Source organism: Bicyclus anynana, chromosome 15, assembly GCF_947172395.1.
Source record: "Bicyclus anynana chromosome 15, ilBicAnyn1.1, whole genome shotgun sequence".
Classification (NCBI taxonomy): domain Eukaryota; kingdom Metazoa; phylum Arthropoda; class Insecta; order Lepidoptera; family Nymphalidae; genus Bicyclus; species Bicyclus anynana.
In genome coordinates, this window is record NC_069097.1 from 13200264 (window position 1) to 13214446 (window position 14183).

At 45.1% G+C, this 14183-nt stretch overlaps 1 protein-coding gene across 1 annotated transcript; it reads right to left on the bottom strand.

The window, feature by feature from the left end:
- Positions 1-1857: 1857 nt before the first annotated feature.
- On the bottom strand, positions 1858-10530 carry LOC112053646 (POU domain, class 2, transcription factor 3L-like). The gene is made up of 6 exons (XM_052885936.1): positions 10500-10530; positions 9976-10023; positions 8267-8535; positions 5024-5324; positions 4561-4949; positions 1858-2607 (listed from the first exon to the last, which is right to left on the bottom strand). Exons 1-6 carry the CDS (start codon positions 10528-10530, stop codon positions 2374-2376), a joined length of 1272 nt encoding a protein of 423 aa, XP_052741896.1. The 3' UTR covers positions 1858-2373.
- Positions 10531-14183: the final 3653 nt, after the last annotated feature.

A 14183-nucleotide genomic window follows, 5' to 3' on the forward strand; every position in this document is an offset into this window, starting at 1 on the left:
GAAACATTGTATAATCCCAGTGGTCGTCTTGTCGCTATTTCGAGATCTAGACCAGACATTTTCCTTTTGTCCAAACAAACTAAGCGAATAGTACTTGTAGAGCTTACTGTGCCGTGGGAGACTAACATTCCGAAGGATCACAGTATAAAAGTGAATAAATATTATGACCTAACAAATCAACTAACTAAAAATGGCTATGTAGTTACAGTTAGTCTGTACGCCGTAGAAGTAGGTGTTTACGTGCAGAGGCACTAGATGGCGCCACTTGCACTTTATATCACGCTACGACTTAGTTCATAGTAAAGTATATGAAGCAAACCTCTAGAAGTGCAACTAGTTCTATATTAGACATTTAGAACGAGTTTCCAAAGCTGCTCTAATAGGATCTTACCAAAATTGTATAGGCAGGGAGAACAACACGAGCAGCGAAGGGGAATGTTGATCGATCGTCAAAGAATTCCTTAACCCTACATCCAGTTGTCGCAAGTCCTGGACAGTGGACTTTGCTCGGTGTTTTGCTCTACCACGCGATGGACCCGGCACCTGCACGGTGAATCCATGGAGTGCTAAGACATTTGTCTCAGTACAAAATACAAAAATCCGCACCTTCAATGCAGTTTAAGTCATACCAAGTGCTGAAAATTTACTTAAGAGTGGATTTTGTGCTTGGTAATTATTATTGAATAATTGGTTCAGCTAATGAAACTTGGGGTTTTTCTTCTAAAAAGTGAGTCTTTTCCAAAAAAATGGGCCTAACTGCTTTTTATGTTTAACGATTTTTATTGTATGCACTTTTAATAGTCACGTTGAATAAAATATGTACTAGGAATAGTTGTACACCTAGCTTAAAAATATGTCCTTTTAATAATTTTCTGATCACCGCGCGCTCACTTTAAATTTCTATATCTCGGGAACTAATCAACGTCTCGAAATAATTCTTTCACGAGTAATTTTTGTTTCCAACGGAGAATACAGAAAGCTTTTAAATAATAGTTAATAATATTCATTGCTATTTTAGTTCCGAAACGGGTGGATTATGTTAAAATTGTTACTAAACATGCATGTACGTTATTACTAAAGTTGTTCATTTTTGCCTAGTATTTAGTATTTTTTTTCAACGTGACCGTTAAAAGTACATGCAATAAAATTCGTTAAACATGAAAAAGATCAAGCACGTTTTTTGTAAAAACACACTTAAAAACGCTTAAGTCATTTTTCAGCACATGGTACTAAACTAAATTGCACCATATATGTTTTCTGTGGCTGCACTGAATGTAGGGATATTTGTATTTTGTACAAAAACCGTAAAATTCCGGCTAAATATTGCGTTAGAGTCATGATAGCCCAGTGGATTTGACCTCTGCCTTCGATTTCGGAGGGTGTGGGTTCGAATCCGGTCCGGGGCATGAACCTCCAACTTTTCGGTTGTGTGCATTTAAAAAAATTAAATATCGCGTGTCTCAAACGGTGAAGGGAAAACATCGTGAGGAAATCTGCATACCTGAGAATTTTCGCAATTCTCTGCGTGTGTGAAGTCTGCCAATCCGCATTGGGCCAGCGTGGTGGACTATTTGCCTAACCCCTCTCATTTTGAGAGGAGACTCGAGCTCAGCAGTGAGCCGAATATGGCTTGATAATGATGATGATATTGCGTTATTTTAGTAGTCCTCGATGTCATTCATCACCCTGTAAAGTATGTCGTAATATTTACGGGACAGCCTGTTTATTAATAACCGATTATAATACTTTCGACACAAGCGGACAGCTTTCGACGGGGAGGAATGGCAGGTCGAAGGTTTCGGAGGGAATGGCGGGTGGGGAGGTGCAGGGGGGGGGCGAGCAAATAAAAGGCATTCGGAGTCATCTATCATGTTTTATTGTAACATATAGATAGTTCTACACATCCACCTTACGTACGCGTTAAGCGCTAAGTGATATGGGTTCTGTACACGGCGGCCGGGGCGCGCCTCACATAAATAAAATTCATTCACATTATAATATAACTTACAGCCGCGAGCGCGGCGCCCGCGCGTGCCGGGGGGCGGGCGGGGGCGGCGGCCGAGCGCGCGGGACCCGGAGCGCGAGCTTTGTACTTTTTACATCGGATTTTTTCTAATGGGAATCGAATTCCTTCTTAATCTCTATAGAATGCACCTAATATTATGATTTTAGAATACGAGTACTGAGTCTCAGTGCCACTCGTTCGGCGACCGTTCACCGAGACGTGTCGAGTCGCGCTGCGGGTCCGCGCGGCGCGGCGAGCTGCCCTGGCGGCGCGGGCGCGGCGCGCGGGGTCCACTAGTAACCTACGCTACGCATATGTACACTAAGAGTCTGGGCGACTGGCGCCACTATTTACAGGATATGTTGCGGTCAGTCGCGCGGCGCGCGCGCCAGCAGCGCCAGCGGCTGCAGCGCGGCGGCCTGCAGCGCGGCGTGCGCGTGCGCGTGCGGGTGCGCGTGCGGGTGCGCGTGCGGCAGCGCGTGCGGGTGCGGGTGCGGGTGCGGCAGCGCGTGCGGCAAGCCGTGCGGCAGCGGCAGCAGCGCGCCCGCGCCCGGCGACGACGCGCCGCACGCCTCGCCCGCCGGCGGGTTGATGCGCTTCTCCTGCGAACGAACGAGCGGTGCTATCGTGAGAGAGCTGATCGAGTCTGAGCTACTGGTTGCAGCGCGCCTCGCATCCGATACCCCAGCGGCACGTTTGCGACGCCGACGCGTTATTTGAAAACCGTACAACAACAGACAACGCCGCCCCGACCAAACAACTGACCTATGTACAGCATCTTCGACACTGAAGATGCTAGACTAGGTTCCTGATTTCTCACATCCTCCGGACATGGGTCCTAACCACGGTCGCAGTCAAAATAATAAAAAATATAGAACCTGTATTGGCAACATTGTAATTGGTTTGTGATTATTAAGATCTGATTTTTTTTTTAATTTTTACAACTACTAGTTATCCCTTGACTACAATCTCACCTGATGGTAAATGATGATGCAATCTAAGATGGAAACGAGCTAACTTGTTAGGAGTAGGATGAAAATCTACACCCCTTTCGGCTTCGGAGGGTGTGGGTTCGAATCCGGTCCGGGGCATGCACCTCCAACTTTTCAGTTGTGTGCATTTTAAGAAATTAAATATCACGTGTCTCAATCGGTGAAGGAAAACATCATGAGGAAACCTGCATACCAGAGAATTTTCTTAATTCTCTGCGTGTGTGTAGTCTGCCAATCCGCATTGGGCCAGCGTGGTGGACTATTTATTTATTTATTTATTTATTTATTTTTATAGGGTACCAACAGGTTATGACAATTAAAATTGAGTTTTACAAAAACATAGATTAGTGAAGTTGTTGTGTCATAGACCCACTTATAGGTTACCTCAACATGCGTAATTTTGTACTCGAATAGATACATAAAAAGAATTAAAAGAATAATAAATAGGTTAATTAGACTAAATTAGGGAGAAAACTGTTTTAGATTTGCGTTTGAAAATATAGATATGGATCTATCACACAATTACATTATGAACAGAATTAAACTAATATAACCATAAAAAGAAAAAAAAACAGTATAATCTAAAGAATAAAAATAACATTTAAGAAATAACATTTAAGAGGTATCCCTTTTGTACTGAGTTAAAAAATATTTTTCTAGTTTATTTTTGAAAATAGGCAAAGTGTCACCAGCTATATCAATATTTACTTCCTTAGAAATAGTGTTATATGTGGAAATCATTCTATTTAATGGAGCTGAAGCGCCTAAATTTGTTTTGGAGTAACTAGTCCAGAAAGGCGTGAAATTTTTGACCCGACTATATGGTCTTGGTATTCTGAAAGAAATTCTAGAAAGTAAAGTGGATGCATCTACCGGTCCATTAAGTAATTTATATAAGAAACATAAATCTAACATCTTTCTACGATCCGAGAGAGCTAACAATTTGTAATGGTGTAATCTAGAGTTATAACTAATATTATTTCTGCTTTTAACTAACTTATCACAAATACTAAGATGGTAAGTAAATCGGTTTTGGATTCGTTCAATTCTCATAGTGTGTACGTTGTAAAATGGATTCCATACAACTGAACCGTATTCTAAAATACTTCTCGTCAGTGCATTAAATAACAAAATTTTAGTGCTAGTGTTTTTAAAATTTTTGCAACTGCGATTGATAAACTATTGGCCTAACCCCTCTCATTCTGAGAGGAGACTAGAGCTCAACAGTGAGCCGAATATGGGTTGATGACGATTTCGGCTTCTACACGACATCGTACCGGAACCCTAAATCGCTTGGCGGTACGTCTTTGTCGGTAAGGTGGTAACTAGCCTCGGCCGAAGCCTCCCACCAGCCAGACCTAGGAGACAACCCACCACCTCCCATGGCCCTTTCAACCACTCGGTAATTTGGGCCGAGGGAGGGCGAACCCGGTACTTGCTCTTTGCGTGTTCCCGCCAGCCAGACCTGGACCGATTAAGAAAATCTCAATTGGCCCAGCCGGGGATCGAACCCAGGACCTCCGTCTCCGTCTCGCGGCGCGCCGCTGCTGAGCCGCCACTCACCTTCTGGCGCCGGTTGCAGAACCACACGCGCACCACCTCCTTCTCCATGCACAGCGAGTCGGCCAGCGCGGCGATCTCCTCACTGGTGGGCTTGGGGTTGCGCAGGAAGGCCTTCTCCAGCGCCACGCGCACGCCGCTCTCGATGCTGGTGCGCTTCTTGCGGCGCCGCCCCACCGCCTCCGCCAGCGCCGCGCCGCCGCCCGCGCCGCCCGCGCCGCCGCCGCTCAGCGACGAGTCGGCGTCCTCCAGCCACTTCTGCAGCAGCGGCTTCAGCTTGCACATGTTCTTGAAGCTCAGGTTGAGCGCCTCGAAGCGCGAGATGGTCGTCTGCGAGAAGTCGTTGCCGTACAGCTTGCCCATGGCCAGCCCCACGTCGCCCTGCGTGAAGCCTGCAACAGAGAGCGGTCGGCGTCAGCGTCGGCCGGCGACGGCGGCGCGGGCGCGGGCGCGGGGCGGGGCTCACCGAGCTTGATGCGGCGCTGCTTGAAGGTCTTGGCGAAGTGCTCGAGCTCCTCGAGGTCGGCCGTGTCGTCGGCCGGGTCCAGCGCGCGCGGCTTGTGCGCGTGCGCGTGCAGCGGCGAGTGGAGCGCGGGCGGCGAGCGCGCGCGGCCCGGACCCGGCGTGTGCGGCGTGAGGAAAGCGGCGGCGCCGGGCGGGCTGCGCGGCGAGGGCGAGCGCGCGGCGCCGAGCGCGGGCGGCGCGTGCGCGCGCGCCTGCAGCTGCTGCAGCTGCTGCGCGGCCGCCTGCGCCACCGCCTGCTGCACCTGCGGACACGGCGCGGGGAGGTCAGGGGCAGTCGACGGCTCACTACAGATTTGAAAATAAATTAGACATCGTAATCATTGCCATCAGCCGATACTGCCGGACACAGGCCCCCAGCGGAGCGTACACGAGTTTCGTAAGCCCCAATCGTTTCACGGAGTGGTAGGCACGGTGAGAGCACCGGTTTCAATACATGTACAGCGGTCTTCGCTTTCTTAGCTGTGTTCTTGTGTGCGTCTTCATGATCAAGTTCCTATCCAAGGTCACGCCCAGATACACGGACGTGGGCATCCACGATATATATTCTTCAATGAAATTTAATGGCGGCGGTAGGCGGTAGCCATCCATCACATTGCTCAAGTCTACCTTATATTCACCGAGAGCCTTCATTTTTGGAGCCATTTCGAAAGGGCGTTCAGCTGTTGTTGCATCTTTTTAACGGCGTGGTGCAGACTTATGGATGTTGAGATGAACACCGCTTCGTCGGCGTACATCTCGATGAGGATGATAATAATAATAATAATAATATCGTTTATTTGCAAGAATTACCGTTCCTTACAGCATTCAACCAAATTAATAGTGTGCAAATACATGGTGAAAAAGAAAAAAATACAAACAGTGAAATAAAATTAAGAAAAATATAAATACAATCAGTCACAATAACTAAATTAAATTAAATAAAATTATAAAATAAAAATAACACAAATAGTCCCCAAATTAAATGAAAAAAAAAAGAAAAGAAAAAGTTGCAATTACAATATAATAAAATAATTGGAATTAAAAGTAAGTACGAGTATGTCATTAAAAATTAAGTCAAATATTCCTTAATGTCGTAGTAGCCCTTATCAATAAGCCATTTATTTAATTTCATTTTAAAATGGGGCAAGCTTAATTTTTGAATGTCATCTGGTAATTTATTAAATATTTTTACAGACATACAGTATGCACTTTTCATATAACTACCAGTACATACTTTTGATAGCACCAACTTGTTACCGTGTCTGACCGACTTATTGACCGTGCTTTCACCTCTTCGCTGAAAATATTTTGGATGGCGCTTAACAAAAATACAAACATCTCGTATGTACATACAAGGCAGTGGAAGAATGTTCAATTGCTTAAAAAGAGGTTTACAGCTATCTAATGGCCCTGCTTTACACATAGCTCTAATGCATTTTTTTTGAAGTCGGAATGCTCTAATAAAGTCTACAGAGTTACCCCAGAGTATTAAAACGTATGACAGCACAGACGATACATGTCCGTGATATGCACTTAAAGCTACATCGATGGAAATAGTCTGCGTAAGACGTCTGAGCGCATAAACAAATTTGGCCAATTTGTAGTCAATATGAGATTTCCAATTCATTGTTTTGTCATAAACTAATCCTAAAAATGTCATTGTGTCATCTTCTCCTATTTTAATATCATTATATTTAACATCAACTGGCACTGTTTTTGAATTATAATAATTAAATTGCATAATTTTCGTTTTATTTATATTAACCTGCAAGTTATTTTCATTTAGCCAAGTTATTATATTTTGTAATTCGTCGTTTATTTCTTGTTCATACCTATTAACATTATGACATCTCACTAATATGGTTGTGTCATCTGCAAACAATACGCACGGGTGACTTGTTGCCGCCGTGATATCGTTTATGTAGGCCAAGAAAAGAAATGGTCCTAGAATGCTGCCCTGCGGTACTCCCTTTTTATTATATTTGTATGTTGAATTATAAATCATCTTAATATTATTTTCTAGTTTGCTAATTTGTGTACATACAGTCCTACTATTTAGATATGATTTTACCCATTGATGAGCTGTTCCCCTTATACCATATCTTTCTAATTTATTTAATAAGATATTGTGATTAACGAAGTCAAACGCCTTGGTCATGTCTAGAAAAATAGCAGTAATAGGTACTTTGTCATTGAGGCTATCATTAATAATTTTATTTAGATAAAAACAAGCCTCAGTAGTGGAACTATTATTACGAAATCCGAATTGTTCTTGAATTAATAAATTATTGGCGTCAAAAAGTTTTTTAGTCGCTTAAACATTACTTTTTCAAATATTTTTGCTAAAATAGGTACCAAAGTTATAGGCCTGTAGTTATTTATGTCATAACGATCATTTTTTTTGAAATAAAGGTTTGATAATAGAAATCTTTAGCTTATTCGGAAATGTCCCTTGCTCAAATGATTTATTTATTATGTCAGCTAGTGGTCCACATAAGTAATTGGCACAATGTTTAATTATGTCTGTTCTTATCTCGTCATAGCCGACGGCTTTGGTGTTGTTGAGAGATTTGATAATACCTAGAACTTCATAAGCATCCGTCGGGCTTATAAAAATTTAATGAGTATTAGGTGGATAACAATATGATTTACTAATATTTTTATTCAAAGTGGTCATTTCGTTTAAATTTATAAAATAGTCATTAAATAATTCACAAAGTTCAGTAGGATCATTATATGTCCCTGTATTCGTTGCGTTGTGATGCCCGGGTTATTCACTGGATTGGTACATCATCTGTGACAGTCGAGTAAAATGGTGTTGGGGACTCCCGCTGTGACCTCAAGAAGTTCCGAGACTTCACCCTGACGCGAAAGCGTCGATTTTTTAGGAACAACCGGATGACTGGCACGATGATTTTGTGGAGAAAGCTTTCGTGCCAAACGCGGTCGAAAACTTTCTCCATATCTAAGAAGACAGCACTCTAGCGAGCTGGAGCGTATTGGAATGTTCTCTCCGGAAGCTGAATTGTTCCGGGCGGGGAGTGGTTTACGGCTCCAGCTTCCTTAAAAGCCTTGAACATAAATGAGAGGAACATTATGGGTCCGTTGAATGAGTTTTTTCTCTGTTTTAGGATCGTAATAATGTGGCCTTCCTTCCACGTGGCCGGGAAGCGGGCACAGAGCCGAGACGTGCGGCGAGCGGTACCTGCGTGTGCAGCAGCAGCGAGTGCGCGCCGTGCTGCGTCAGCAGGAGGTGCTGCAGCTGCGCCAGCGCGCTGCCCGCGCCCGCCGCGCTCTGCAACAAGCCACACGGTGAGTCAGCGTCGGCGCGCGCGGGCGCGGCGGCGGCCAGCAGGCTCACCAGCACGGCGGCGGGGTGCGCGGCGGCAGGCGGCGCGGCGCGGCGCGAGCTGCCCGGCGACGCGCGCTCGTCGCCGCTCGCCTCGCCCTCGCCCTCGCCGCTCGCCGAGCCGTCTGCGAACAGTCACAGACGTGTGAACACCGTACTGTACGTACACTACGCGCAGTGCAGCAGATGTGACATTCGAAGCGGCGTAAATGTAATCGATTAACGATAAAGACGTGTCGTCTGGCGCGGGAAAAGTTTAGATTGGGCGAATTTCCGCATTAAACGCTCGACGGAGTCGGCCGCGCCTCGCGTCTCCCGGGTAGTAAATCAGTCGGACGGTGGATTTATGGCCGCCGGGCGCTCCTCGGAGACCACCTTGCCCCGCACCGCCCCGCGCCGGGCCGCGCTCCGGCGGCGAGCTCTATTAATGCACACTTTGCGGACCGAAGTGAATAATCCATGACGGAGCGGCGAGTGCTGCGATGTAAAAAAATGAAACAGCACTCAGAGCGTCCACCGTGCTGTGCGGACGGGGGACGCTAATGTCTCCTCTCGGCCGAATGTATGACTGATGTCTGCAGAGCCGCGCCCACGTCTGCGGCGCTGCCGACACACGGGGCCGAGAGCACCGCACACGATTGTGCACAGAGTGACGAGAGATCGCGTAACGAGAGTCGTCAGAATCCTTCTAAAAGTAAAATCGTATAGATATAGTAATCGTTGCGCTCTCAAAATATTGAGATATAAAAAAATTAAAATGAAATCGTAGAGCGTTTCGTACCTGAGTAAATTCATTATATGGAAGTAAACAGCATTTATTATAAGCGGTGGACTGTTGCCTTACGACTTAATTGTTTTGTCTGATCAAGACGAAGACCGACGACCACTGAGTGGTGACTAGTACCTAACACCTACTCAATCCTAACTTTACTTTAAGCTTTTTTGGGATTTACTTGTTTGGGATAAACTTATGAGACATCATGTCTGCAGTCGCCAGATCCTCGCTCAGCGGCTCGGCGGCGGTGACTGTCGGGGATGTGTGTGCGCTCTGCTGTGCGCCGCCGTATCACGCGCGCCGCATCTACTCACCGACTCAGGTCCAGACGATAATCAATATTTTTTAATGGCAAAGTTCCGCGCATCAGTAGTACCTACGTCCATAGAATATTATATTTCGATTTGCCAATTCTTGAACTAAAAATTTAGATACTAATTATGAATTACTAAATAGCTCCGCGTCAGGATTTGATTCAGCGACTGCACACGTAAATCAGACAACTGTGCCCGAGAGGTCGTGTCGTTTATTCATTTCACTGATTTTTTTTTAACACACAATCGTGTTAGCGCGCGCGCGGGGCGGCGACAATGGCGAGGTGCTAAATCACTTTCTCGTGCGACGTCAAAGGGTGAAGGTGCGACTTTTTTTAAGGCGCGCGTGCGGTGCCCCCCGCCCCGCGCCCCGCACCCCACTGGCGCACCCTCGCGCTACGAGCTACGCCACGCGGAGCGCGCCGACCGACGCAGCGACACGCGGCTGTCGTGTCGTGTGTACGTCGCGCACTCACCGTGGCTGGGCGGCGGCGACGGAGACTTGATCAGGTCGCCCGACTCCTCTGAAACAGAACAACGGTCCGGTTACGATGGCGAGTACAACTTGAACAGCTCTGTGTAGCGCACGAGTTCAACTATCCTTATGTACTAAATACCTCGTTGCCATTTTAAACTTGGCCTTGGAAGTCAGGAGGTTCTGAATTCGAGTCCTGAGTCTGGCTCTAGAATATTGAGCTTTTTTTCTTCCAATAAAAATGATTTGTCAGAAGTTGAGTAATCGTCAGTGACGTCTCGTGGTGCTCCTCACAGTGTCGAACGACTATGTGCTATAGCCCGCCGACGAGTGGGTCAACGCAACGGAGGGAGGGATGATGTGAAGCCTCAGTGAGAGGTCTAATGAACACTCCACCCGTGCGCCGGCGGCGGCGCTCGGCCTGCCTCACGCCGGCGAGGGCGCTCGGCGCGAGGCGCGAGGCCTACATTCGCTAACGAGCTCAGCTCATTAAGCCGATTAATCGGATCAGGAAACGATACGTGCCGGCTCTCCGACATTCGTCGAAGGGAGCCATTGCTAATAAACATTTAATCAAACTTCTGTTTATATCGCAATCGTACTATTGTGACAAGTTGCCGAGTTCGTATGCGGAGCTGCGGGCATGTCTTATCAACATTTTAGCTTACAGAGTCAGATCGAAATAAGACCTTCGCCAAAATGTTAAGTGAATGAAATTGTTCAATAGACGTGGCCCTTAATCGCTTGATACACTAAAAGACAACAATCTGACCCGATTTGTGTAAAATCACGGACGATATTTACTAATTACGATAAATCCCACTTTAACTTTTATGTGACAGAGAGAATGTATTCTTTTTAAAGTGGACGAATATAGTTGAAGGTCAATAAAAAAGTCGATACTAATGCTAAATGAGAGATCATTACGGTCACTATTATTTAATGTTGGATTACGCAGTGGGTCGAGACCCTGTCCTCTGCACCCAAGGTTTTCCCACTACTGTAAAATATGACTCAGCGCCGGCCCGAAGTAAATTTTTAAATGGAGCGAGATCCAATTATGGCGCCTCTCCTATTTGCTCCTAATAATATGCAGATACCTATACCAAATTATGAGTGTAAAATTGATCTTGACCACACTCTGGGATGACCAATTGAAAATCAGATGCAGTACCGTCTACGGTTGACTAGGATTATCATTGATGCGTTCTCTGGGATTTGGCGCTTGGAGCGACTGCCCCGTTCGCCGTATGGACGGGCTGGCCCTGACATGACCATACTTACAATAATGTGATGCCATGAACTACAATTCGTACTCTATCTATTCCCCTACATTTTACTGCCCGGGCATAGTGTGCCTGCCGGGGCGTTCATACTTTGACACCAAAGTATAAAAACTATACCCTTTGACATATAATTATTATACATTTTGCAATCTCTTTACGACGTTCCTCATTGTGAAGTGGAACTCCAGCGAGCGACAGCTCGTGTGTGAGCAACATGCGAAGAGTTCTCGCGCTGCGCCGGCGCACAGGCACGCTCGGCCTGGCGCTGTCGCAGGCTCCACTCGTCGCTTGTCAGCGCTCCTTGCGCTCGCACACACAGGAAACACTGCGCGACGCGAGGGGGGGGGGGGGGGGCGGCTCCGCAAAAAACACGCGCACACAAAATAGCAAAAGGCTTTAACTGAGTCGCTATTGTGTGTCGCTCTCGCTTATTGAAACGTCATCGGGTTTTGTTGCGCGGGTCGGGGTGGCGGGGGCGGGGGGATCGGCGAAAAGAGATATATTTTTTAATCGCTAAAAAACTAGCAGTTGTCAGTTTTTTGCGACCCATTGAAAAATCCTTCTGCTTTTACGAAACCTTCTTAAATTACTCGCACCCGAGCAAAAAATATGTAGGTACCTACACATCGATCAGGATTTGCATCACCGGCGGCGACGGCGCTGGCGACGCGGCAACGGAAGTACACATCAGTGCAAACAAATACATGTCGCAGGCACACGCATTTGTACTAATGTAAATTTGACGACCGCCGTGGCGCAGTGTTGTGCGCGGTGGATTTACAAGACGGAGGTGCTGGGTTCGATCCCCGGCTGGACCGATTGAGATTTTCTTAATTGGTCAAGCGATTTAGCGTTCCGGTACGATGTCGTGTAGAAACCGCAAAGGTATGGATTTTCATCCTCCTCCTAACAAGTTAGTTCGCTTCCATCTTAAATTGAATCATCACTTGTAGATTGTAGTCAAGGGCTAACTTGTAAAGAATAAAAAAAAAAAAAAAGATCGCAGACGTTAGCGAGGCGACGGCGGGCTCGGAGCCTCACGCGTTGACGCAGAGGCAGCCGCTGGCGCTGGCTCACTTATGATATTCGTGCGAGTTGTCTAGAAGTCCGTGCCGGGCGCGGCGCTCCCCGCGGCGCCTCACCCGACGCACGCGGTCGCGTCGCGGCGCCTCGTTTGCATACACCTCGGAGACATGCAGAGCGGCGCCGCGGGAGAAGCATACATATGCAGCAGGCGGCGGCGGCAAGGCCGCGCCAGTGTTCGCACGGACGCCAACGTAATCATTATAATTCCTATATTATTTGCCACTTGAATGTCATGTCTTTCAATAAGTACAAAGTTTTTATTAAACGCAAGCTTATAGAAAAGTCGTAGTGTTAATGATTATATAATTAACGACAAAATAACTTGGAGATTAAATGTATTACATAACTGGCTACTTCTATATCTATTGTTAAATGGTAATAGTATATCACCATTTTATATACCTATTTAAAAGAAAATATCTGGCTGAGGTATATAATGGGTGCGACCACGGCTCTACCATGATGATTTTAGTACCATTTCCCAATTTCTATCAGAAAAATTACCTGTCAACTTTATCAGCACAGCAGTTTAAAACAAGTATGTCTATGTCATGTATATTAGCAATCCAACGAGATATTAAAAAAAAAATTAAATAAATGGAAAAATGGCTGAGTAAATGGACTTAAACTCAACAACAAAAACAGACTTAGGTATAAATGAAAAATCGTAATTTTTAAAACATAGTGATTTTTTTGGGTAAAATTTAATTTTGCAATGGATTGCCACACATTTCCATTATAAAGTGATAGGAGGGGTCATTAGCTATGAAATTGTTTTGGGGTAGACTGGGCAAAGATGTACCGATTACGAATAAAAAAATGTTTGACTTTTTTTTTAAAAAATGTGGGTAAACGCTACTTTAAAGTGGATTTGATGGTTGTTTTTGATGTTTTTGTTTGCTAACACCAACATACGTAATAATAATATAAAAAAGAACAAAAATGCCGTACCATTTGTAAATGAAGATTTCTCGGACGAGATAACTCCTCCACTACCCATAATCAGATCGGTGGATTAGCCTTTCGCATCAAGTGTAGCAAAAATCGAAATATAAAAACTTTCACGCACACGCACGCTCATGAACACATCCTCACACACACCACACAAACAACACACACATATCACTCACAAAAACAAACACATGCACTCTTGTATATTATTTGTCATTTAGTATTAATGATTATTATTTATTTCAAATACTCTACTATAGATGGAAGAGCGGGACCGCCCGTCACAAGTTGCAGTTAATGGGATGGTTACAATCACTATACTGCTATGTAAATCATATTTTATGTAATATTTATTGAATTAATAATAAAACCTATTTGTAGTGGAAGATTTATCCCAGGGTCAGCAAGGTGACCCAACCTTACCGCGATGGATTATTCCAATAATCAGCAACTCTGGTTTATTTTGTAAATCATAAATTTTGTGTGTAATTGTAATGCTTATATTATTAACAATTTGTAACAAATTAGTTTAATATGTGAGATGTTGAGTATTTGAAATATGCATGACCATGGAGAGTCTAGTAAAGTTCTAGACGGACTTACTACAGGCAAGTCCGTCTAGAACTCCTCATGGGTAAATATTCCACCAAATAATATAAAGAGAAATCAGAAACTTTACCCAGTTACCTAGTTTGTGACGCCGTAAGTGGTAGGTAATCTTTGGATCTTTGAACCGAATTAAAATTTTTTTATAGCTACGTTGAAAGTGTCCTGGGCTATATGTATAACATCACGATATGACCAATAGAAGCGGAGAGTCAAAGAAAGGTGCGGTAAAAACGGAAAACTTTCCTTTTCAGTGCTTAAATAAGAGAGTTGAAGTTAC